The 22,111-nt window shown below is 48.6% G+C and overlaps 1 protein-coding gene across 4 annotated transcripts in view; it reads right to left on the bottom strand.

The window, feature by feature from the left end:
• Sned1 (sushi, nidogen and EGF like domains 1) overlaps positions 1 to 22,111 on the bottom strand; it is a 63,214-nt gene continuing 41,103 nt past the window's right edge. For 3 of the 4 annotated variants that reach the window (XM_021632049.2, XM_060368906.1, XM_060368907.1), the window contains 15 exons: positions 21,030 to 21,143; positions 20,253 to 20,366; positions 19,841 to 19,954; positions 19,139 to 19,252; positions 18,518 to 18,814; positions 18,104 to 18,287; positions 17,799 to 17,911; positions 16,807 to 17,088; positions 15,393 to 15,537; positions 15,239 to 15,321; positions 14,321 to 14,419; positions 9,715 to 9,831; positions 9,032 to 9,119; positions 5,853 to 5,935; positions 1 to 5,115 (listed from right to left, as the gene is read on the bottom strand). In XM_021632049.2, the coding sequence (XP_021487724.1) occupies positions 5,090 to 5,115; positions 5,853 to 5,935; positions 9,032 to 9,119; positions 9,715 to 9,831; positions 14,321 to 14,419; positions 15,239 to 15,321; positions 15,393 to 15,537; positions 16,807 to 17,088; positions 17,799 to 17,911; positions 18,104 to 18,287; positions 18,518 to 18,814; positions 19,139 to 19,252; positions 19,841 to 19,954; positions 20,253 to 20,366; positions 21,030 to 21,143 (1,973 nt within the window). In that variant the 3' untranslated portion in view covers positions 1 to 5,089. The remainder of the gene's footprint in view (positions 5,116 to 5,852; positions 5,936 to 9,031; positions 9,120 to 9,714; positions 9,832 to 14,320; positions 14,420 to 15,238; positions 15,322 to 15,392; positions 15,538 to 16,806; positions 17,089 to 17,798; positions 17,912 to 18,103; positions 18,288 to 18,517; positions 18,815 to 19,138; positions 19,253 to 19,840; positions 19,955 to 20,252; positions 20,367 to 21,029; positions 21,144 to 22,111) is intronic. The other variant, XM_060368905.1, reaches the window with a different exon arrangement.

Below are 22,111 nucleotides of genomic sequence, written 5' to 3'. Positions count from 1 at the left end.
TACTATGTCATAGCACTTTATTTTATTAAAACAAGTAGCAAGTTTTCCACAAAATAGCCGTGTTTTTAGTCTGACATTTCACAGCCTTCTAACTTGGTCAATGTATAGCAAAGTGAAAGGCAGTTGGTTAGTAACGTGTTCTTCAGTTTTGCAGTCGTCAGACTAGCAAAACACTTCTCTGTGAGTTTCTGACCCTTCCTGCTTGGGCAGGTTGGCCTTCATGTTGGTTCCTGGCTAGTAGCCACTTCAAGGCCTCTTTGGCTCTGTAGCCTGTGTTGTTAGAGTGAACTTCTCGGAGACCAGCACTGGAGGGTCTGGGGAGTAGTCTCAGGTGGGCATCATCTTTGCCTTCTGTATGATGGAGAGGAGGACAGGCCCCAGAGCTGATTTTGGTTTGTTGTAGGAAGCGTTCAGATAGCCTGGCATAGATGTCACTCTGGGGAGCATGGTGAGTGTGGAGCGATGTGAAGCACTCTGTCTAGGATGAGGTGATATCTGAGGAGAGGTCTGGTTTGATGGAGTTAAGGTTCAGAAGGGTCAGAGGGCTGAGGCCTAGAAAGTTTCCTCAGGAAAATGCTCAGGGTTGGTGATACAGAAAGCTTTTTGGTGGTAGAACCAAAATCAGGTATGTTTGGTAGTATTTTTCCCCCAATTGGTGACATTTAACATTCAGGTGAAACCCCTGTGTGGGCCTGCATCTCCTGTATAGACTGAAAAAAAAAAATGCTTACTTGGGAATGACCTTGATCCTCAAGACATCTGACAATTTCTGGAGATATTTTTATGTGTCATGGCCTTGGGAACGTGTGGCTAGAGGCCAGGGAAGCTGAAAAAAATGTCCTACATCTTACTGCATGTGAGTGAGCAGGTCCACAGAGCAGTGGCACAGCTGAGGAAGCTGCTCAGAGACCTGGCCCAGGAGTGTGCCTACAGCAAATTGGGATTACAAATGGACTTATAGTTACTTCTGTCTAACGTGGAGATCTTTTGGATCTGAGATGTGTTTTGTGAGGAGTCAGCAGCAAGGTGTGGAGGCCTTAGTTTTACCTGGAGCCCCACTGCAAAGAGGAGGGTGTTCATAAAGAAAAGCAGTCATCCCAGGAGTCCCCACCATGGCTGGTATGTGAGGCTGACTAAGACGAGGGCATGTCCTTGCCTGTTGGACTCCCCACACAAAGCAGGGCGCAGCAAGCCATCCTGTCTACACTGACATCCCATAGGCAGTGGAGAAGGGGAATGCTTTCTAGCTGATCTTGACTATGGACAAAACTGAGAACAGTGATGCTCATTCTTTGCTGCTTACTCTTCCACTTTGTGGCATCAAAGTGACCTCCAGTGAATGTAGGGTGTTTGGCCTTTGGCTCCATCAGAACTGACAAGAACCCTAAACCTGAGCAATTCTAATAAGGTACCCGCTCATCCTAAATTTTGATTAGCAAATGGTGAGCCCAGCACCCAGGAGCACTTCTTCACGTTGACACAAATTTTTACACCTTGTCAAATTTTCTGACTGCATTGTGACATTTCCCAAGTGGACAGTGCCTGCTTTGAAGGATTTAATTAATCTGCTTAAGAAAGGTGTGTGAGAAAGCAGAGGCAGCGTGTTTGGAGTGTTACACACTAATTCCCAGCACCAGCACATTTTTTTCGCTAGTCCACGTTGGAGTGCTTGCTCTGCACTGAGCAATCAGTAGGCTAGCTCTTGTATGAAAACAAGGCTCCAGCTGGCAGTGGGAAGGTGGCATCTGCCAGGTGGGTGAGGGTTCTGAGGTTATTGGTATAGTATAGGTCTCATCCACTTTCCCAGTGGTGCCACTCCATCTAGCCTTTCACTGCTAATGCTGTAGCTTATGAGGAGGAGTGGTGACAGGTCTCAGTGCTGCAGTGGAAGTTGACACATGTTTGTAGACCTGGTCTCTGGAGATAAGGTAGTGTGTTTCTAAAGTACAGTAGTGAGTTTTTGACATGACTGTGCCTCCTTCCTGAAAAGGAAAGTTATTTAATACATAGGCTCAGAAAGTTTTAGTGAAAATAAAACCTAAAATGTTATTCTTCAAAGTGTGTTTTTATGAACTCTGGAGGGCAGGAGGCCTCTGGTCGGGATGTAATTCTTGGTGCTGGATCTCCAGTCAGCTCTGCCCTTGAGGAATCAAGGTGTGGTTGGCTTTTCTGATTCTGATCTCACTGCAGGGAGAAGACAGCTGCTTAGAGCATGTTGTAGGTGAGATGGAAAGTGGAGGCTTGTGTGAAGTATGTCTTGGTGGCCCACAGCCATCTCTTGAGGCAGGGATTACAAGAAGCCTTGAATACTTGTTTCCTAGAGCTTGCGTGCCATATGTTGCCTTCAGAGTTGAACAGAGTAGCCTTTACTGCTTTATGGTGCTTTTAGGTTTCTGAGCAAGGATCTTGATTGCTTTTTTTTGTTTCTATGAAAGTTTAGGGGTCTTTCATGTCTTGATGACGACTTGTCAGTCAGGAGATGATTTTCTCTACAGAAGGCTGAAGTCTAGATCATCTCATAACCGGTCACCTGCCAACTATGGCCTACTGCCTGTTTTTGTAAATGAAGTTTTATTGGAATACAACCATGCTATCGACATCTGTGACCATGTTGGCCGTACAGTAGCGAAGTTGGGTGGGTGCCAGAGAGGTCATTCCATCCTCAAAGCCCAAAATACTGCCTGAATATCTGTCTGTCCTGCCACCCCCTGAGTTGTAGACCAAGCGTCTCAATTCCATCGTAGTAGTAATTAGCATTTCTTCTTTAGGTCAGTATATATGAGGAGAGGAGCAGGGTAGAGTTCATCTGCTTCCACACAGCCTTTCTTGAACCTCTTGTGAAAGTTGAGTCCTTTCCTTCTCCATGTTTTGGGGGCTCAAGAGGTCACCTCTCTGGCTCTGGAATCTAGGGGTGGGTTTCTGGACACAGAAGCATCATTGTCCAAGAGCCTGCTGACCCAGGTCACTCGTACACTCACTGCTCACAGAGGAACTGACCACAGCTGCAGAAAACAGCTCAGGTTAAGATTACAGCTGCCTCTACGTTTCCCTCACAAGAGTCCTCGGGTATACAAGTCTGGCTCTCTCTCCTCTAGAAATCTGAGGACGAAGCGTTCAGGGGAGACTAATTACAACCAGGAACTTGTCTTTTAGGTTTTGGGCCTTGGTTTCCTGGGTTTTGGAAATTCTTGAGGTGGGCAGTGTTACCAGCATGTGCCGGTTCTTCTGAACCAGCGAACTGAGGCACACCCCTCTTTCTGCCCAGTGTCTCTGTGGTGGCAGTAGGCACTGTCTCCCAGGAGACCTGGATTCATTCTTATATATTCCGGGAGGGGAGGGCAGTGATACAAAGGAGGGTTGCCCCTCTGTGAGGAGGACAGTTGCTCTCAGCCTGTGACTTTAAATTTGAGTCAATAGGCTGCTGGTCCTCGGCTGCCTTCTTGGTGGGCAAGAAGTCTTTTCCCAGAGCAGCTGTGGATGGTGAGTTTTGGCATTTTACTCAAGTGCATGAGTTTCCTGTCTGTCTGTTTTCCCTGCTGCTCTGAGAATAGATGTTCTAATATGCCAGTATGTGATAAGTAGCTGGGGATTCTCCTTTATTTTTATAAAAACGGACTTTCTGGGTGAGTTCTTTTTTCTATAAATTTATTTATTTATACAGTGTTCTGCCTGCATATGTGATTGCACACCAGAAGAGGGCACTATATCTCACTATAGATGGTTGTGAGCTATATATATAGATGGTTCCCAATGGGTGCTGGGAATTGAACGCAGGACCTTTGGAAGAACAGCCAGTGTTCTTAACCTCTGAGCCATCTCTCCAGCCCTCTGGGTGAGTTCTTAAAAGATGCATTAATATTTCAAGTGACCCATTGCTGTAGAAATATTTTTTTTAACCAAATAATTTGTGGACTTTGACCTTTGCCAGAATTACATTGCTCACAAGTGTTGGAGGCTGACGTGAAAAGGCGACACTGTGGAGCGGACAGGATCTGAGTGTTGTCAACAGCTCTTCCAGCAGAGTTTTCACATCTGAAATGGTCAAGATGCACAGGCCCCGCTGCTTGGGCCCATGTTAGAGCCCACTCCTCAGATGCCCTGTTCTCTGACTGTGCTAACACCCTGCCTGTGGCTGTGGGCATTTTCTTCTGAGGACAAGCTTCACCCGGACCTCCAGTGCTTTTGGTTATTCTTAGGTCTTTGGGTGACGTTTCTCCTTCATGTCCCATAGTGTAGAAGAATGAGGTGATTCACTCCTGAAGTGGCAGGTCTCCAGATATGTCTCTTCTCCACCACTGTAAAGATGTGTCCTGTTCTGGCTCCTCTAAGGGAGAGAAGTAAATTGTCTCCAGCCAGCGAGTCTGTCATTTTTAAATGATGTCCCTTCAATAAGAAGTCATTGTGGGGCTGAGTTCAGGCTATACAGGGGGTTCTGCAGTGTGACCCAGTGTTTTCCAGACTGTTGTGGAAAAAAAATTCCAATGCCCTTTAACATCTCAAGTTCATGCATGGGGAGGTGGATGGGGCATGCTGGATCAAACAGGCAAAGTTTCTTTCATTTCAAAGTTATTAGTGCTTGGAATTCTAAGATCACTATAACTCTCCCAGTGAGAGGCAATATTTAGGATCACCTGGAGGTTACATGACAGGGCTCCCACCCTATTCTACCAGTAGAATGCTGTTCGTAGGGCGTGGGGTACTTCCGTAGGTCCTTCCCAGCACCTCCAGGAATGTTTGGCATCCTTGATCCTTGATCCCAGGCCCACTGCCCTGAAGGGACCAGGTGTTTCTTGTGCCTCATTGTAACTGATCTGCATTTCCCTTGAGAGAGAGTGGTTTGCCCCTCCCCCAGACAGCCTCATTTCCAACTGAAAGCAGATTCATATGTGAGGCCAGACCATGTTATGTCTGTTGGGAGGCTACAGACAGGGAATTCTGGAACCTTCCTGGTTGGATCTGTAATAGCACAGTGCTGGGTTTGCACCATCAGTGTCTGATAAAGGACCTCGGTGCTCAAGGTGCAAGGAGTGATGGTGTCTACGGTTCTCAACAGATCTTGGTACAAAGAAAAGTGTACCTTAAGATTTCTTCAGTGTTTGGCTGTTACTTTGTTTCCTGAAATAATTAAGAAAACCAGTTTGGTGAGAAAGACTGTCCTGTCAATCTTATCTGTTCCTTACATATAACCCAGCAAAGCCCTCACACAGACTGACAGGGAGCCTGGCCTTCTGGTCCAGGTGCACACACCAGCTGAAGGTGGTAGCTTTGGAATGAGCAGAAAGCAGCCTGGCACTGTGGGGAGACTGTGGAAGGAAGCAAGAGCTGCCGTGGGAGATAGTGACATGCTTAGGTCAAGCAGCACTTCTGGTGACTGCATGCTGCAGCCTCTCCTCGGATTTGGTCATGCAAAGCAAGGATGTGTGTGGCTTCAGTCGGTTCATGGAGAACACACATGAGGGTGGGCTCTCACCATGAGAACATTATGTTCTCAGCTTTCAGTAAGATCCTAACCAGCAGGTTCTTGAGACTACTCTGAGTCTTGGGTGAAAGGCTGGGAGTGAGTAGATGAGAAGTGAAAAGATTTTCTAACCCTGCAGTTAAGGGCCTGTCAGTAACATCTTATGGTTTCCTATCAGGGCACCACATTCTCTGAAGAACTGGGAGCCACCATGCCAAAGCTGGGTCTGCCAGTGTGCCCATGTGTGTATGTGTGGGCACTAGTTTTGAGCAGAGTATGGCCACACATGGGCTGCAGTTTTGGGTCAACAGCCTAGCTTGATCCAGTCCTGTCACTACTACCCTCCCCTACCCACAGAACTGCTTGTAAGACATAGCCTGGCCCCAGGATGTACCTGTTTGGGGCTTCTTGAGGCTTGTGCTCTCACAGCGCTCTTTAAAGCAGATGTCCTGGTGAACTTTGTAGATCTTCTTATACCTGTTGTCACAAGAAAACTCTGTGAAGCCAGACACTGCGTTAAGAGAGGTGCCCAACTGTGACATTCAAAGAATCATAAGACTGCACACTAGGCGGTGCAGTAGGCACATGGACATAGAGAGAAACCGCTATTTTCTTAATGTTGATGGAGGGTGTGTAAAGTCCAACACAAAAAGTCGAGGGGCTTAAAAATCAATTTTACTGAGTACAGTGTACATAAAATATTTGTTTCAGTGTATAGTTGCATGAGTTACTGACAAAATCATGGTGTTGAAAGGCACAGTAAAATTACTGTGGCTGGACATGTTCTTCATATATATATAGAACATGTTATGTTCTTTATAACAGCAATAGAAAGCAAATTAGAACACTCACCTCTTCTGTTTTATGAATGTTTCAAGAACACAGTCATGAAGTCTGGCACTGCAAACCTCAAAGGAAGGTAGTATGGACCAGGAGGACTGATGGTTCCATTTATTAATCATTCCATTTATTGATTTATTATTCCATTTATTAATCAGGCTATGCTATCAAGCCTCTTTAGTTTCCAAGTCTAAGTTTCATGCGTAATGGGATCTACTTATACCACCCTTCTCATACCGTTCAGTAGGAATGGGAATGTGTTTGGGCATGTTAGAATTTCTGTGTCTGACCCAATGGAAAGAAAATCAGAGAGTTAGCAAAGCTCCTGCTTGCACAAGTTTAGGAGGACATTTTGGAGGGCTTCTGGCTGTGAGGGAATAAAGGACCTGGAATTAACTTTCAGCTTCAACTACCAGAGACCTAGATGAGAGAGAGGAAGCAACTAGTTTCAGAATCTAGAAAAATTAAAATAGCCTAAAGAAAAATTGCATGCCCTGAGAAGAGGGAAATGTGATGAACATGTGGCCACCCTGTCCTTCAGCCTGGAGCGCTCTTTAAGAGCAGACAGTGGTCACAGTGTTGGGGAAGCAGGCTGCAGTTGGAGAGGCAGAGGCAGTTGGAACTTGGGGAGTGTTCTGGAGTAGAGAGGGCTCCACGGGGAGCAGTGTGGATATCTGTGAGGAAAGGTGAGCTGTGTGTGCACAGGGTGGAGTCTCCTGAAAAGCTGGGCGAGACCTGAACAAGAGTGGGAAGATCCCGTTGTGTGCCACAGAAGGGGTGAAATTAGCCTTACTTGATGTCTACTCTAAAGCCACCCTAAGTCCTCAAAAGGATCAAGTGTAATCAAAGCCTGCCTTGCAGAAAACAAAACCACAAAAAAACTTTCTTGAAAATAAATCTACATCCAGTAACATAAATCTGATAAATTATGACATTCAAAGAATCATAAGACCCCTAAATAAAAAACACTCCCCCCCCAAAAAAAAAACAAATACAAAAGCCCCATAGAGGATAGCAACAAAACTCAAAAAGCTAATCAAATGACCATCAACAAGAATCTGAAATTGGATCTGTTGAACTGGATTAATAAACTAGATAATTCAAAAGAAAAGGTAGGTGGTATTGAACACATAGCAATACAAACTACTCAACAGGAAGATAGACATATTTACAGATAAACCATTTACAATGCTTCAAAACAATAAAAAGACCTACAGTGACTTGTGAGACAATATTAGTCAAATATATTCATAATTGAGCTCTAGAAGGGAGAAAGAGAAATGGAGAACAAAAAAAGACATGAATAATGGCCCAGACTTGACATAAGCTAAAATCCCAGAAGTAGAAGACTAACATTCCAGAGATGGCTGAGTGTGGTGGCATACCTTTAATTCTAGCACTCTGAAGTCAGAAGCAGGGAGCTTTCTATGAGTTCGAGGCCAGCCTGGCCTGCATAGCAAATTCCAGGACAGATAAAGAGAAACCCTATCTCAAAATAAACAAGTAAATAATCCAGGGAACAAATAATCTGCCCCTGTTCCTGACTTCTAAGCTCTGCTCTGGGCAGTGCCTCTCAAGAACAGAGACCCACCTGTATGTTAGGTACAGGGAAAACTTTTCAAAGATGCACATAGATTACAAGAACAGGATAGAAAATTTGGTGAATGAAGGGTTGCCCTCACGTGGCAGGGGCATCTAACACAAGCAGGCTCTGGTATAACCAGAATAGCTGGAAGCCAGGGGATTATGTTGGTACAGACTAACATCACATTGCCATTGTGGGTCCAGGGTGAATGGTGGTCAAAGCTGCCTCTCCAAACCCATAAGGACTAGAACCTTTTACCTATTCCTCTCTGACTGACTAAGTCTAGCTTTGCATCAAGCTTGGATAAGATTTCTGCCATTTCCCCTACATTCTTTTGTCTGCTTCCTCCTCCTTCGAGGAGCATCCAAAGTGGCCCAAGCAGTGTGGTTATACAGAGCCCTTCAGGACCTCCACAATTCATGAAGAACAAATGCCACAGTGCATCTGAGGGTCTCCAAGATCCCAGGAACTCTTCTTTCCTCTGCTCTCACATCATCTCCTGCTCTGCTGGCCTCTGTTGTTCCTCAGACATATTGGACACAAGCTGCCGCAGAGCCTTGTAATACCTATACCTGATATCTATTCAGTGTCCCTCTCCCACAAAGCTTACTCTTGTCCCCTCATCCCCTCATGTCTCCTCGTCCTAAGCTTTCATCTCTCTTTTTGTGGCCAGCCCCTGCTTCCAGGGACTGCTACACTGTGTAGCAGTCATGTCTCTCGGAGGCCGTCCTTATAAGCATCTGGCCCTGAGTGCCTGGAACAACCTGGCACACAGCAGGCACTGAGAGACGCAGTGATTCTTGTAGCATCAGGGTCTCAAGAGATGAGGTAAGTAGTCCTTCCTCCTAGGCCAACTGGACTAGGAGGCAGGAGTGACTTGCCCAGGTAGGTTCATGGTAGAGCTGGGACTGAAGTTCTCCCGTGCTGCTTTCTTTCTGGGCTTTAAGGAAAGGAGGAGAGTCAGGAATTGTGTGAGGGCTTCCACGCGTGGGAGTCAGCCTGCACTCTCTTTAATTTGCTCTTGAGCTGCGTGGGCTGAGCAAATAGTTTAGACAGAAGTGGTCAAAGCCAGTGTCTGCAGTCTCCATCTGTTTTCAGGTAGGAAAGACACATCACCAGGCACAAAGGCAGAGACAGAGCTGACTTACACGTGGTGGCAGACATCTCCTTCCCAGACAGGAAATGACTTGGTTTCAGAGAACAGCCGTGTGCAGGGACGGGGCACTTTCTCACAAGCTATGGCACAAAGGAGAAAGAAAGGCCAGCTCTCAGGAGGAGGCTCTTTCTGCATCTCAAATAAGACCCCCGCCCAGGACAGAACCCTGCAGCCTGTGTGATCCTGGGGATCTGTGCCAGCTCCTTTCTGGGCTTGGGGCCTTGCCTCAGGGTAATTACTATCTGTAGGTTGGGTTTCCTTAAGGATCATGTGGCCTCAGGATTATTTTATGTTTCTGTGGGAGCTTCCAACACTTTTGATACTCAATCCAAATTTGTTCTTAAGGAGCCTATGATCCTCCCACCATCAGTCTGTCCCCCAAAATGTTGCCTTGCAACCAACCACCCCTGACTTCCTAGGCTCTGTTCTGGGCAGTGCCTTTCAACCAGTGTTTCGGGAAGCCTTCTGTCCCTTGTGGTTCATCGTCCATCTCTGAGCCCCCCCCATCCTTTCTACCTGAGTTTGTTTGGGCCCCTGCCTTGCTACCTCACAGACTGGATGCCCTTGGGGAAAGCCAGCTTGAATGCTCAGCATCCCTAGGCCCAAACCCCAGGCTATTATTGCATTGCAGTTGCCGTGAGGCCAGTATCCTTTTAGTAGCCAGCTCTGACTTACCAAGCTCACAGTGTCTGCCTTTGAATCCAGGCTTGCAGTCACAGCTGTGAGCATTGGCACCTGGCACACAGGTGCCTCCATTCTGACAGGCACCTTCTGAACAGCTGCCAGGGGCACCTAGAAACAGGAAGGCACTCTCAGCTTCAGGGCCCAGGGAAACATGCCAGCACTACAGGCTGCATCCCCTGATGCTTCTACACAAGGAGAACAGTGGCAATCCTGTCTTTCTCCCATCACTAGACACTGTGGCTAATAGTGCTGGGTCTTGAGGGTGGTCTCTGTTAGGTGTGCAAAAAGGCCAGGGCTAGGAAATAAAAACTTAGTGCTCATGACCCTGTTAGAAATGTTGATGAAAGATGTACTGTCTTTTCTCCCTAAGAGTTTCCCCTTTAAAACATAAGGCTTCTAGAGTCAGACACAACCTGCATTGTGTCAGGGAGTGTTAGCTCTGGAAGCTGTGAATTCTGGACAGGCTCATAAACTAACACTTTTCTAAGATAAAAGTATGTGCCCAAGAGTTGCATCTTGTTCTTACAAATTATACTCATCAATTGCTCCGTTTTTAGTTTCTTTTAGCAGACTATAGGAATGTGAGGCCAAGCTTTGACTACTGTGAGAAACAGCGCTCACTTTAAGTTAGGAATGAATGTCTAATGGGACCCCTGCCTGAAGCGGGGCACCCTTCTGTCTGTGCTGTGCTCTGCTGAGGTGCTGGAAAGGGAGGGAGGAGAGGCAGCTGTGCCGTATCTGTGCTAAACCACCACTGGCCTGTGTCCCCAACCTCTGCTTTTTTTTTCTGACTTTGCCCCAATTGGGGTATTTTCTACTTAGAACCCAAAGCCCCAGCCACCCTTTCAACCTAAAGGTCGAGACCCCTTTGGGGTTTGAAGGACCCTTTTACAAGAGTCACCTAAGACCACTGGAAAACAAAGATAAAACACAAAAATATTTGTTATGATTTGTAACAGTAGCAAAATTGCAGCTATGAAGTAGCAATGAAAATAACTATGGTTGGAGGTCAGCACAACACAAGGAACTGTATGAAAGGGTCTCAGCATTAGGAAGGTTGAGAACTACTGCATGCACCTAAGTAAGCCAGTGACTTTTGCCACCTCAGCTCAAGCAGTACTGCCTGAAACTAGTTCTCTATTTGAGGGCCACTGTGCTCCCATCTGAGCTTGTTTGTCTGTCTCCTCAGCACATGTTTTGCCACCCCTTGGAACAAGTAGTGGTACTGCCTGGGGACAGCTGGCCTGCCTTTACTCTTTCAGAATATTTTTTCTCTCAAGAGCTGGAAAGCAGCTCAGTGTCTGCATATAGCAGGAGTTCTTCAGTAGACTAAGGAACCCCTGGCCACATTCAAGTCTCTTTGGCAATCCTAATGGGTATTTTTACAGCTGGCCCAACCTAATTGGGGTTCATAAGGGCTTACACATTATCTGTTTGACGTCTCAAGTCGATTAGTCTCTGCCCTTGAGGAAACGAGTCCGCTTTGTCCTGTGTATCCCTCCACTTGGATCTGCCATGTTGCTTCCTACTGTGTTAACTTGTTCTTCGGTCCCTAGTTCTTATGTTTTCTAATCAGAAGGACGACCTTTGCAGGACTTTTTTGCACATATGCTTATGCACCCTTCAGTCACACCAGGAGGCATGTGACATTCCCTACTGACACTCGAAAGACACAAGGACTAATCATTATTCATCATGTCAGCTGGATCAATCCAGGAAAAGGTCTTAGGCTTGATGTCTTGAGCAGCCATTAAAACTTGTTATGGGCCTATCTGTAGTCATATCCCCAGAGTCCACATGTTTGTCTCTCCTGCCTCGTCTATCCCTTGGGCACTCAGGAAAATGTTCCACCCTGGCAAGGCAGGGATAAATGCTTTGCTTTTTTCTTTCATTTGCATGCCTGCAGCCTGAGTTGGTCCCTAGCAAACTCTAAGCTCTGATGCCCAAATACTGATTTATTTTTAAACATTATAATGTTCTCACATCTATCATATTTCCATTTCAAAGCTAAATAAACACTAAGGGGGTTTTAACTTCTTAGTCTCATATTTTTCTCTCTCCAGACTTAAAATCTCAGACTTGAACGTGACCATTGTTCTCCTGCAGTGCACAGAGCATTATCTCAGACAGCACCAGTGTATCTGCTGACATGAGGATGAAGCAGATAGCACAGCAAACACGGTCTTTAGCTTCTATTTCCTGCTTTTGCTATTGACTTTTTTTAGTTTTATAAATATTTTCTTGGTTCTAAAGTCAAAAGTATCAAACAAGGTTTAAACCTTGAGTAACTACCCATTTACTGTTCCCTGTGTCTGCTTTCCCCTCAGAAAACTCACTATCTTTATTAGTTTTATATTTAAACATAAGAAAAATATAAAAATATATTCCTTTTTTCCTTTTTTCCTCTCTTCCTCTTCCTCCTCCTTCTGGATAGTCTGTTATGTCAGCCCCTTTAACTATTAGGCATCCCCTTTCATAAAGCCAAAAACAAGAAAGGTAGGAATTCATTCTGGGTTCCATCTTAAAAGAAATCCAAGTTGGCTGCAGAACTGGCCCAAGGCTGGAGTGGGGCAAATTTTGGTGATATAATGAGAAAAAGAACCCTTAATGGCCTCAGGTACAAAACTAGTTGTGATCTTTGGTTGATGTCACATGCCGTGTGCCTCCGTGTGTCAGTTCTGTTGCCTTTGGTAACTCTGGAGCCCAGCCCACGCTAGAATCAGGCAGGAAGTTTCTGCCTTGCAGTTCCTCGCCCCCTGCAAGGACTCTCCTTGCAGCCCACCTCCATCCTGCACTTTGTGTCTTTGAGTCCTCAGTCTTGGAGTGGATGGCAGGAGGGATAATTTTATTACACATTACAACAGGAAGGGTCCTCTGTAAGACACATGGTTTTATTCCAGAGGTCAGTCACCTGACCTGTCAATCAGGTGTCCACAGGCATGAATCCATTCTGGGATCTCTTTTGTTCCAACATTTTACCTTTTGTGAGCAAATACATCCAGTTTAAAGTCAATGGCTTTGGTGTGAATTACCAATTAAAGTAGTTTAGACTCTAAGGAGTCTAAGGCTTTCTTTCAATTGTCCTTAGCTCTCTGCATGCTGACTTTGCCTAATTCTACAAGTACTTTCTCAGATCAAGCATCAAAGGACATGTGTGCCTGTAAAAATCTTATCAGCCCTCACATGTAAAGGATACTTTAGCTGGATATAATATGCCAGGTTCAGGGTTCTCTCTCCATTGTCATCTGGTGTCCAGTCTTGTTCTTGTTTCCTTGTAGGTCATCTGACCCTTTTCTCTGGACTTTTCTTCCTCATGTGTTGTTGTAAATAAATAAAAGCGTAGGGCTATATATTGGTTATTATTTGCCCTAAGATTATCATGGTGGCGTTATTTAACCTGCTATCACAAATAGTAAGACACGGACACCTGTTAGATTTAGAATTGCCTTATTTACCTTGGGCCCAGCAGATGCTTTCCTTACACTGTCTCAATATCCTCATCATCTGACTCCCAGCCCCCATCCAATGCCATCCCCCTTAATCCTCCTCATCTGGTCTACCTTCCATGGTACTTGCTTCTTCATCCGGGCTTTTTACACCACTATTGGAATCCTTCCTCCAGGTCCGTGTGATTTCTTCTCCAGGCTAACCCCTCATGGTGTCCTACTTCTTCTTCTCCTCCTGTCCCTCTGTCTGTCTCTTGTGATTCTTCCTTCCTCAAAAGCCAGGAGCCTTTGCCACTCCCACCCCATTCTGCCCTGCCCAGGTACAGGCCACATAATGAACCAATCAAGTATAATGTTTTAGGAAGGTTTACACAAACAAGGATGAGTATATCCATAGGACAGTAACCAAATCTTGAGGGCTAGTAATTAGCATTAGACTAACCTCCAACACTCAGGTAACGCTCTGGCACTGTAAATGACCTTAATATGAACAGGTGTCCTTGACGGCAGCTTTTTGGGTGAGGCTTACACTTCCACCAAGTACTGTGGTCTTCTGTGGGGCTAGGTGAACACAGTCTAAGTCTCTGGTGTGACTTGGAAGGAGAAAGGACTCTAAGAAACTCTAATTTATAATCCCTAGAGGGATTAGAGGGAGGACTAAGCAAGAGTCTGACAGTTGAAGGGCATCATTTGTGCTGCTGGCTGCTTGCCCAGTGCTGCTGGAAACACATGTGATGCTATCTGGGGACAAACCCCCTGTCCAGAGCAGTCTAGGCTATGAGTCGCTCTACATGTTGCCAAACTTGGGCTGGTGGCATTTCTCAGGCCAGGCTTGCTCAGTGCCCGTTCTTTACTGGTTCTCACCTTGGTTACTCAGTACCTCCTCTATGAAGGAGCGAGGCTGGGTGGCCTGAAGTGGATCCCCAGGGTAGGTGAGGGGCAAAGTGTGAGAGACTGCTGGAAAGAGACAGAGTGTGCCAGTCTTTCCAAGGCAGACCCTGGGTGGGTCCTGTTCTCTGGCCTCTCTCACTCATGAAATGTCCCAGCTGGGTGCTCATCTGCCCCTTGGGCAGACCCTGTACCTCCCAATCTCCTGCTGTGGTAGCTATAAAGAACCACCAGCTCCCACCCTCGCCACACACTTGACTTACTGTCTGTGTCCTTGCTGCTGTTCTTGGGCAGCTGGAGGGCCAGGTGGATGAGCTCAGGGGTCTCCTCTGTGTTCTTGAGTGGCACCAGAGTGGTGGGTTCTAGAAGAAGCCAAGTGTGACCATATGGCCCTTGCTTCATGCCCAGGTCCCTCCCTGCCAGCCCACCCATTGATCTCATACACTGGCAAAAAGCACTGTGGCCCCAGCACTGTCCACCAGTGAAGGCTAAGCCTTACTCTCACTGCCTGTCTGAAAGGCATGCTTTCCCAGAGCTGCATCCTAATGGGCCTCATTGTTATACAGCTGAGGTTTAGGGCACTCTCTCCTGCCCAGGTTCATGTTCTTTCCCTTCCCCCAGACCTGCTCTCTGAAGGGAGGGCGTGCCTTTTCTTCCTTTCCAGCATTTTCAGCAGGCTAGGCTCTTGGCCCCAGCTGCAAGCCATCCCTACAAAACTTAGCTCTGTCCCTAGGCATTTTCTGTTGGCCCCTTTGCCTGCAAGTCTGATGATCCCTGCATTGGGACTCCACATCCCAGCCTGCCCACTGTCAGGCATCCCTTCTCTGACAAGCTAGGCTTGGTGTCACCCTCTTGTCACTGCACCTTTGCTTCCCATTCCTTACCCATGTTGTCTGCTCTTTACCCTTGAATATTCTCAGTCACCATAGAGCTAGGGAATCCCATGAGGTTAGCCCTCCCACTGTGGATGGCAGGTGCCTTTCCTGCCTACCCTGGAAGTCTAAAACCTCATACATGGTCAGGATCGAGGTTGCTGGTGGGGCCAGGACAGGCTGGCCAGTGCAGTCTTTAAACCCAACTTTTAATGGCCTCAACATTTTTTTTTTAATGCCAGGGGCAGGTGAGTGAGGCCACCAGGGTTGACTAACAAGCTGGTGCCAGGAAGTTTTTGCAATACTCACGTGATCGCACAGTGACTGATTTGCTGGGCAAGCCACCAAACCTGGCACTGACTCTTCCTCTTCCATCCACTAGCTCTGAGAACCTGCAGGCAGGGTAGGAGGGTCATGGACTGAGCACAGGCTGGGACCCCAGGGCTGGGTCTAGGGTTTGTACCTGGGTGGCTGAGTTGGTGTTGCAGGGGCACTGTGGTCATTGAGCAGGCGCAGCTCTGGCAGGCGCACAGGGGCTGGTCTATTTCTGAGCATCCGTGGGTGGTGTCCTCCCTGGTACCAGCGTCTGTCAGTGCCATCTCTGGGGGCTGCAAAAAAGGAAGGAGAAAGGGGAGTAGCCATCAACTAGGCTGTCTGGTATTCCTGCCTCTGCCCCTACTGCAGAGGAGTGGCAGCTCATACCCAGCCCTGCTCAGACGTGTTACCTAAGATGCCTGTGTCAGCTGCTTTATTCTTTCTGAGCAGAAGCCATGCATTTATGCTGCAACAGACACACTGGCCTGGAAGGCCAGGTCCCTGACACTTCCTTGCAGAGCCCTCATTTGCTAAGCAGAGGCTAGGCTGTGGACCATAGCCCCGTGAATCAAGTTTGCCTGATGTGCAGCTTTAGGCAAACATACTGCCAGGCCCTTGTCACCCTAAAGTAACCTTCAGCCTCTCAAGTCAGGTGACTTCCTTTCTTCTTTGTCTGCCCCATCCTGACTCTGATAGGCTCATAGGGAGACCCTGTCTCTCTTTTTACATGGCAGGTATGCCTGGAACCCTGCTGGTAGCATGGCAGGGTTGGGTCTGAGAATTAGCATAGCTTATAAGCATTGCATTCACTGTCATATTCGCAAAGCAGCCTCATGGGATGGGAAGAGAAAAAAAGGGGCCCAGGAAGGCTGAGATTGGAACCACACTCTCCTGGAGAGCACTGGCCCTGTTCTTAGAACCTCTGTCTGGCCTTGCGCACCCTCTGATTGTCTTCTCACTGTGTTCTGTTCCCTGCACTGCTGAAAGTTTCTACACAACACCTCATGCGAGGTTTGAGAATGTAATAAAGGGCACATGGGACACTTGTGGGTTCCAGCAGAGTGCCCTGTCATCCCTGGGAATACTGAGGTCTTTAATGTGGCACCTGCACTTTTAAACCACAGCCGTTTGCCTTTGCCCTTGTCCATCCAGGCATTTCTTCCTGTCCTCCCAAGCCACTTGCGTTCTCTTGCCCTCTCTCCTCTGCTCATGCCCAGTGGCTCCTTTTGGGTCAGGCCTAGGCCTCTGCCTTGCTGTGTGCTTTGTAGCTCTTTCAGGGTGAGGTCCTGCATTTGCTGCTAAGCCTGCCTGGGACTGAATGGCAAAACTGTAAGATGAGGCTTGACAAAAATATATATTTTTAGATTGCTCGCACTGTCAATTGTCCTCCCTTACTCATGGGTGAAAGCCTCCTTTCTTATGCCCATGTCTCTGTTCCCAGGAATGGTGCATGCCCATTGTTTATGCTGCCTCTTGTGGGGCAAGGAGACCACACCCCAAGAGCAGCAAACAGCAGCTGTGGGTTTGAACAACTCCCAGCCCCTTCCTGTCTCGGAACTCACAGGTGATGATGTAGAGGTGCGCAGGCTCACTGTGTAGCTGGCCCTGCCCTGTGCTCTGCACAGCTGTAACTGAGAGCTGGTACCGCCGACCTGGCAGCAGGTCACGCACTGTGTAAGACACCAGCTTCCCATTGGGGATGTAGCGGCTCTTGGTGCTCTGGCTGGTGGTCACATTGATGACGTAAGCTTCCAGTGAGACGCCTGGAGTGGGGGTGTCCCAGACCACATGGGCAGAGGTGGCTGTGACTCGAGAGGCAGTCAGGTTTGCTGGAGGCAAAGGCCCTGAATGATGAATGGACAGGAGGAGGAAGAGGAGGAAGGGGAGGAAGAGGAGGAGGAGGAGGAAGAGGAAGAGGAGGAGGAGGAGAGTCAGACCAAAGGGCATCTGGTAAAACATCACCTAAGATCTGAGAGGCACCTGGAGCCACATCTGAAACCAGCCTTGGTTTTCCCTGGCACTGTCATACTGGAGGTGGCATGGGGAACCTGTATGCAGAGGTTAGGTCACGCCTCCAACATGCCTCCCTAGGTGTCTGAGGGCCACAGACAGGCAGTCATGAGTCTGGGAGGCATAGAGTTGTCCCCACTAGTCATCCTCGCTTCATAAACTTGCACTGCTCTTGGGCTTCCTTCTCACAAGGCAAACAATAGAAAGAACAGGTAGGGCAGTAACACCGAGTCATGTATCTAGAGTGGGCTTGTTCCATGGTCCCAAAGCCCTGGGCGTCACCAACCCAGCTTGCTCCTTGGACTCTGAAGTGTTCCACGGAGGGCATACTGAGGAACATCTTGGTGTATTCAGGTGCTGAGGCAGTCTTGGACAATGTCTCCCTCTGGCCTCTGTTCAAGTGAAGAGATCTCAGGGAGGTCAAGGACTGAGTTTACAGCATAAGGACACTTTGGAAAGGATAGGATGCCCGGAAGGAAGCCTTGGATCTAGAGGGTGCTGTTTGTGAGAGAGGACTGAAGGCAGATCCTGCCTGCCGACTTACGGGTCCACACGTTCAGCGGTGCTGAGGCCTGGCTCTCAGTGGGATAGTCTGCTCCTCCAGGCCCACTGAGGGTGGTCAGCTGCACAGTGTATCTTCTTCCTGGCAGCAGGTCTCTGCCAGAAGTGGGCAGGGAGGAGAGGAACATCTAGGGGTTAACTCTGAATGACCAGGACAGTGGTCCAGACCATCTCCGTGAGAGGCAGATCAGGTCCCAGCCCCACTCTGGTGACAGATGGCAGATGTGCGGATACACAAAGGACACTCTGGCCCCCTGGCCCCTGTGCTCCTGAAGCATCTCCTCTTACCCAAATGTGAGCCGGTCTACACTCCTGTCCACCTCAGTGGACTGAACCGCAGAGGCCTCAGGGTAGAGGACGGACACTCGAACCCTGCTGACAGTGGCATGCTGAATCCTGTGAAGAGCCCACTGTACTGAAATGGCATTGGCTGAAATGTTGGTGACCTCAAAGTCTTCAATAGGGCGGGGTCCTGCAGGGCAACAGGCCGCTCAGCTGATGTTACACCTCCTGTCCCTTGCTGCCCAGCCCAGTGCCTGCTACTTTCTACCCAACCCCTGTTCTGATCCACCCTTCTAGTTACTGTATCCCCCTGTGTAGGAAGGTCAGCCCCCACATAGAGCTGGCTGTTGAACCACGGGTAGGGAATAGGGTCCTTTCCCAGGCACTGGTGGCCAGGCCGCCTTGCCTTCAGGGACTCACGGGTGCGGGTGAGCAGTGCTACAGGCCTGCTGATGTCATTTTTGTTGTTGATGTTTCTCTTGACTGAGAAGACTGAGATGTTGTAGGCATGGCCAGCTGCTAGGGCCCGCAGCTGGTGAGAGGAGCGGCTACGGTCAACAAAGTCCGTGCGCCGGGATGACCCATCCGAGGAGGCATAGGTGACTGCATAGCCATCTAGCACCTGTCTGGCTGTGGTGCCCTCAGGCGGGCTCCAGGAGATGGAGACCCCACTCTCCTCCACCCTCTCGACCCTGAGAGCTGTTGGTGGGAGGAGCTCTTCCGGTTGTCAGCAAACACAGAGGAAGTAAGGGGAGGGGTGGTTAGTCTTTAAGCATGAGAGAGTAGCTCCCAGTCAAGTCACCTCGATTGGTTCTGGGGCCTGGATAACCCAGGGCATTGCTGGCAGGGAGCCGTGTCACTTGGGCTGCCATAGCCTTCTTGGAGGTTTGCATTTCCACATATGTGGCTGTCGGCACCCCCTCCCTGTTCTGAAGGAGACCTAGGTCAGCAGCTGTCTGCCCATCTTTCCCGCTTGGCCTCTGGCCTACCTTCTGGCCCCTTTGCTCCTCCATCCTCCTTCCCGGATCTCCTGGCCCTCACCTTTGGTGCAGTCTTTGCCTGTGTAGCCCACTTTGCAGGTACAGCTGTGGGACCCGTTGCTGGCCAAGCAGTAGCCTCGACCCCCACAGGGGCTAGAGAAGCAGGGGTCACTCACTGAGGGGGGAAATAGAAGTAAGATAGGGAGGTGGGGTCTTCTTGTATCTAGGCTTCTTGTTGCATACATAGGTGAGGTGGGTGGGGGAGGAGTGGGGAGGTGTCATGGCATCTGCTGTCTTTCTCTGCTCTTCATAGCTAAGTGCTGCCTGCCAGGCACTGTATGGCCCAAACAGGCCTGGCTCTAGGTTGGTACTGCCGTTTAGGAGGGGCTCAGTCTTAGACTGAGTCAAAGACTGTTCTAGAGAGTGACTAGAATGCTGTCCAGGAGCACTCTGGTGCTGGTGCAGTGATGGGCAGGGATAAACTGCTACCAGCGCCACTGTCAGGAAAGGCCTGGTTGAGGGACCTACCATGCGCTAATAAGGGGAAGGGATTCTCCATGAAAAGGTAGTGAGTGCAGGGCTCTGGGGTTGCAAGCTCAGCCCATCCAGGGACAGCAGAGCCAGTTAAGGTAGATGTGAAGCTATGGACTGAGAATATATTCCCGGAAGTGAAAGTGGAAGAAGGTGAAGGTCGAAAACAGAAGTGCCAAGGAGATCAGAGGCATGGAAGTGCCCTCAGCGAGTGGTGGGCCTGAGATCTTACCTGTCTCACAGTGGTAGCCAAAGAAGCCCTCTGGACACACGCACAGGTAGGCCCCACCACCGTCCTCACATCGGCCTCCGTGCTGGCAGGGGCTGGAGGCACAGGCATCCACCTCTGGAGAACACCCAAAGGGTTGGCCCGAGCTGCAGGGAGGGACTCTGGGGGAGGGAGGAGAGGACAGCAGGAAGAAGGGATAGGGGGAGGCAAGGAGCAACGGCCAGGAGAGGGGTATGGTGCACCTGTGGGTAGGAGGGGCTCTCAGGGACCTACCCACCCAGTTCCTTCCTCCCTCCAGGTCACCACAGACTTGGGGGGTTTTCTCTCTGGGTGGCTTTGTCGAGTTTGCCTCCTGGCTTCCCCCCCGACATCCCAGCAGCCCTGGTTCTGTGGGACCCACCCAAAAGAATCCTACCTGTTTCACAGTGGACTCCAGTGAAACCTTCCAGGCACTGGCAGATGAAAGCCCTGGGCAGATCCCTGCAGGAGCCTCCGTTTCTGCAGGGCTGTGCTTGACACTCGTCTGTCTCTGCATGGACAGAGGATGGTCCTGGCTCATGTGGGAGCCTCCTGCATGGGAGGCCCCCAGGATTCTGTTTGCTCCCTAATGATCAGCAAGGCTCTGAGGCCTCAGTCTCTGGGGTCTCTGCTCTGGACCACATTCTTTCTTCTGTCACCCTCACTTGCATCCTCCAGGATGGTATGCTGCCCATTTCCAACAAAGCACCCTAATGTCCTCGTCACTGCTTCTGTTCATGCTTGGATGCTCCCTAGCATCAAAAATGGGAACAGCTCTTGGACTTTGCTTTTCCAGAAGCCAGTGTCTCTATTTTGGGGCTTTGAGCCCCACTCAGGCATGAGGGACGCAGGTCTCACCCTGACATATATTGGTCAGGCCTCTGCTCCCTCCAGTAACTTGGCAGCACCAGGTGTCAAGGGCTGCGACCTGCCCATCTTCTCTGACTCACTCCCAGGCCTGAGTCTGATGCTACTCCAGTGATTTTCAAATGAGCTCTCAGCCCCCAGGTCAAGAGGGAACAGAGAGCTTTTTAAAATCTATCCTGACCATCAGAATAGCCTAAAAGAACAAGCGGTAAATGGGATGTTTATTTAGAGAGAGCTCTATCCAGGTGAAGGTGTGGCAGAAGGTGGCCATGGCTGGTACGCTGAGTGCCTTCAGCAGACATCTTACCTAGCTCACAGTGGACTCCTTCGTACCCCGGGTTGCAGAGGCACTGGTAACCAGCCGTGAGGTCCTGGCAGGAGCCTTCATGCAGGCATGGCTGAGAGCGGCACTCATCTACTTCTAAGGATAGATGCCAAGAACAAAGCGAGGTGGCCATTGTCAATCACAGGAAAATGGTAGAAAGTGGCTCTGAGTCTCTGGACAAGTTTACAGTACTCCTAGATATGTAAAGAGGCCAAATCAAAGTTATTTTTGGAGGTCTCATGCCTGGCTTGTCTGTGAAATGACTAGGGCTGCTCTCGAACCTCTCAAGGACTGAATTCTCACAGACTCTGAGGTTTGGCAGGATCTTGCTGTTTCTGTATGTAGCACACACATATGAAACTAGCATGTTTGGGGGAATGTCTAGCTTTAAAAGGTTCACCATATGCTTCTTTTAAACTGGAAGTTATGGTCCTGAATTTGAATGTTCAATTTGAGAAAGGTCTAATTTCACACTTAAGAAAAGAAATGTTGGGGGCTGGAGAGGTGTCTCACTGGTTAAGGGGATTTGTTGCTCTTGCAGAGGAACCTAGGTTTGATTCCCAGCACTCACATGGTAGCTCTGTAACTTCAGTTTCAGAGGATGTGAGACCCTCTTTCTGCCTCCTTGGGCACCCACATGGTATATATACATAAATGTAGGCAAAACACTCATACACATAAATAATACAGAACTATAAAAATTATCTTAAAAAAGAATCAAACAAATGGTGCTGACTGATGGTGCTGGGACCAGGAGCTGGGGTGACATTTATCCTTCAGCTCACAGGTCCCTCTCCTCTACTTCACACCCAACATCCGTGGCTATCATTTCCTTGTCTCTTTAAAATCACTTTTTAAATTCATCCTTTTAGACAGGATTTCACTATGTAGCTATGCCTGGCCCATGACTCCCTTTGTAGACTAGGCTGGCCTTGAACTCAGAGATCCTCCTGCCTCTCTCTGGAGTGTTGAGATTAAAGACATGTGCCACCATACCCAGACCTAAAACTAGTCTATAAAATTTCATGAGTTGCCTAAATAAGACATGGCTTTGTTTTGTCGCC

The sequence above is a fragment of the Meriones unguiculatus genome, chromosome 15, assembly GCF_030254825.1.
Source record: "Meriones unguiculatus strain TT.TT164.6M chromosome 15, Bangor_MerUng_6.1, whole genome shotgun sequence".
NCBI classification, from domain to species: Eukaryota; Metazoa; Chordata; class Mammalia; order Rodentia; family Muridae; genus Meriones; species Meriones unguiculatus.
The sequence above is the reverse complement of the archived record's forward strand: the minus strand, read 5'-3'. Positions and strand labels throughout refer to the sequence as shown.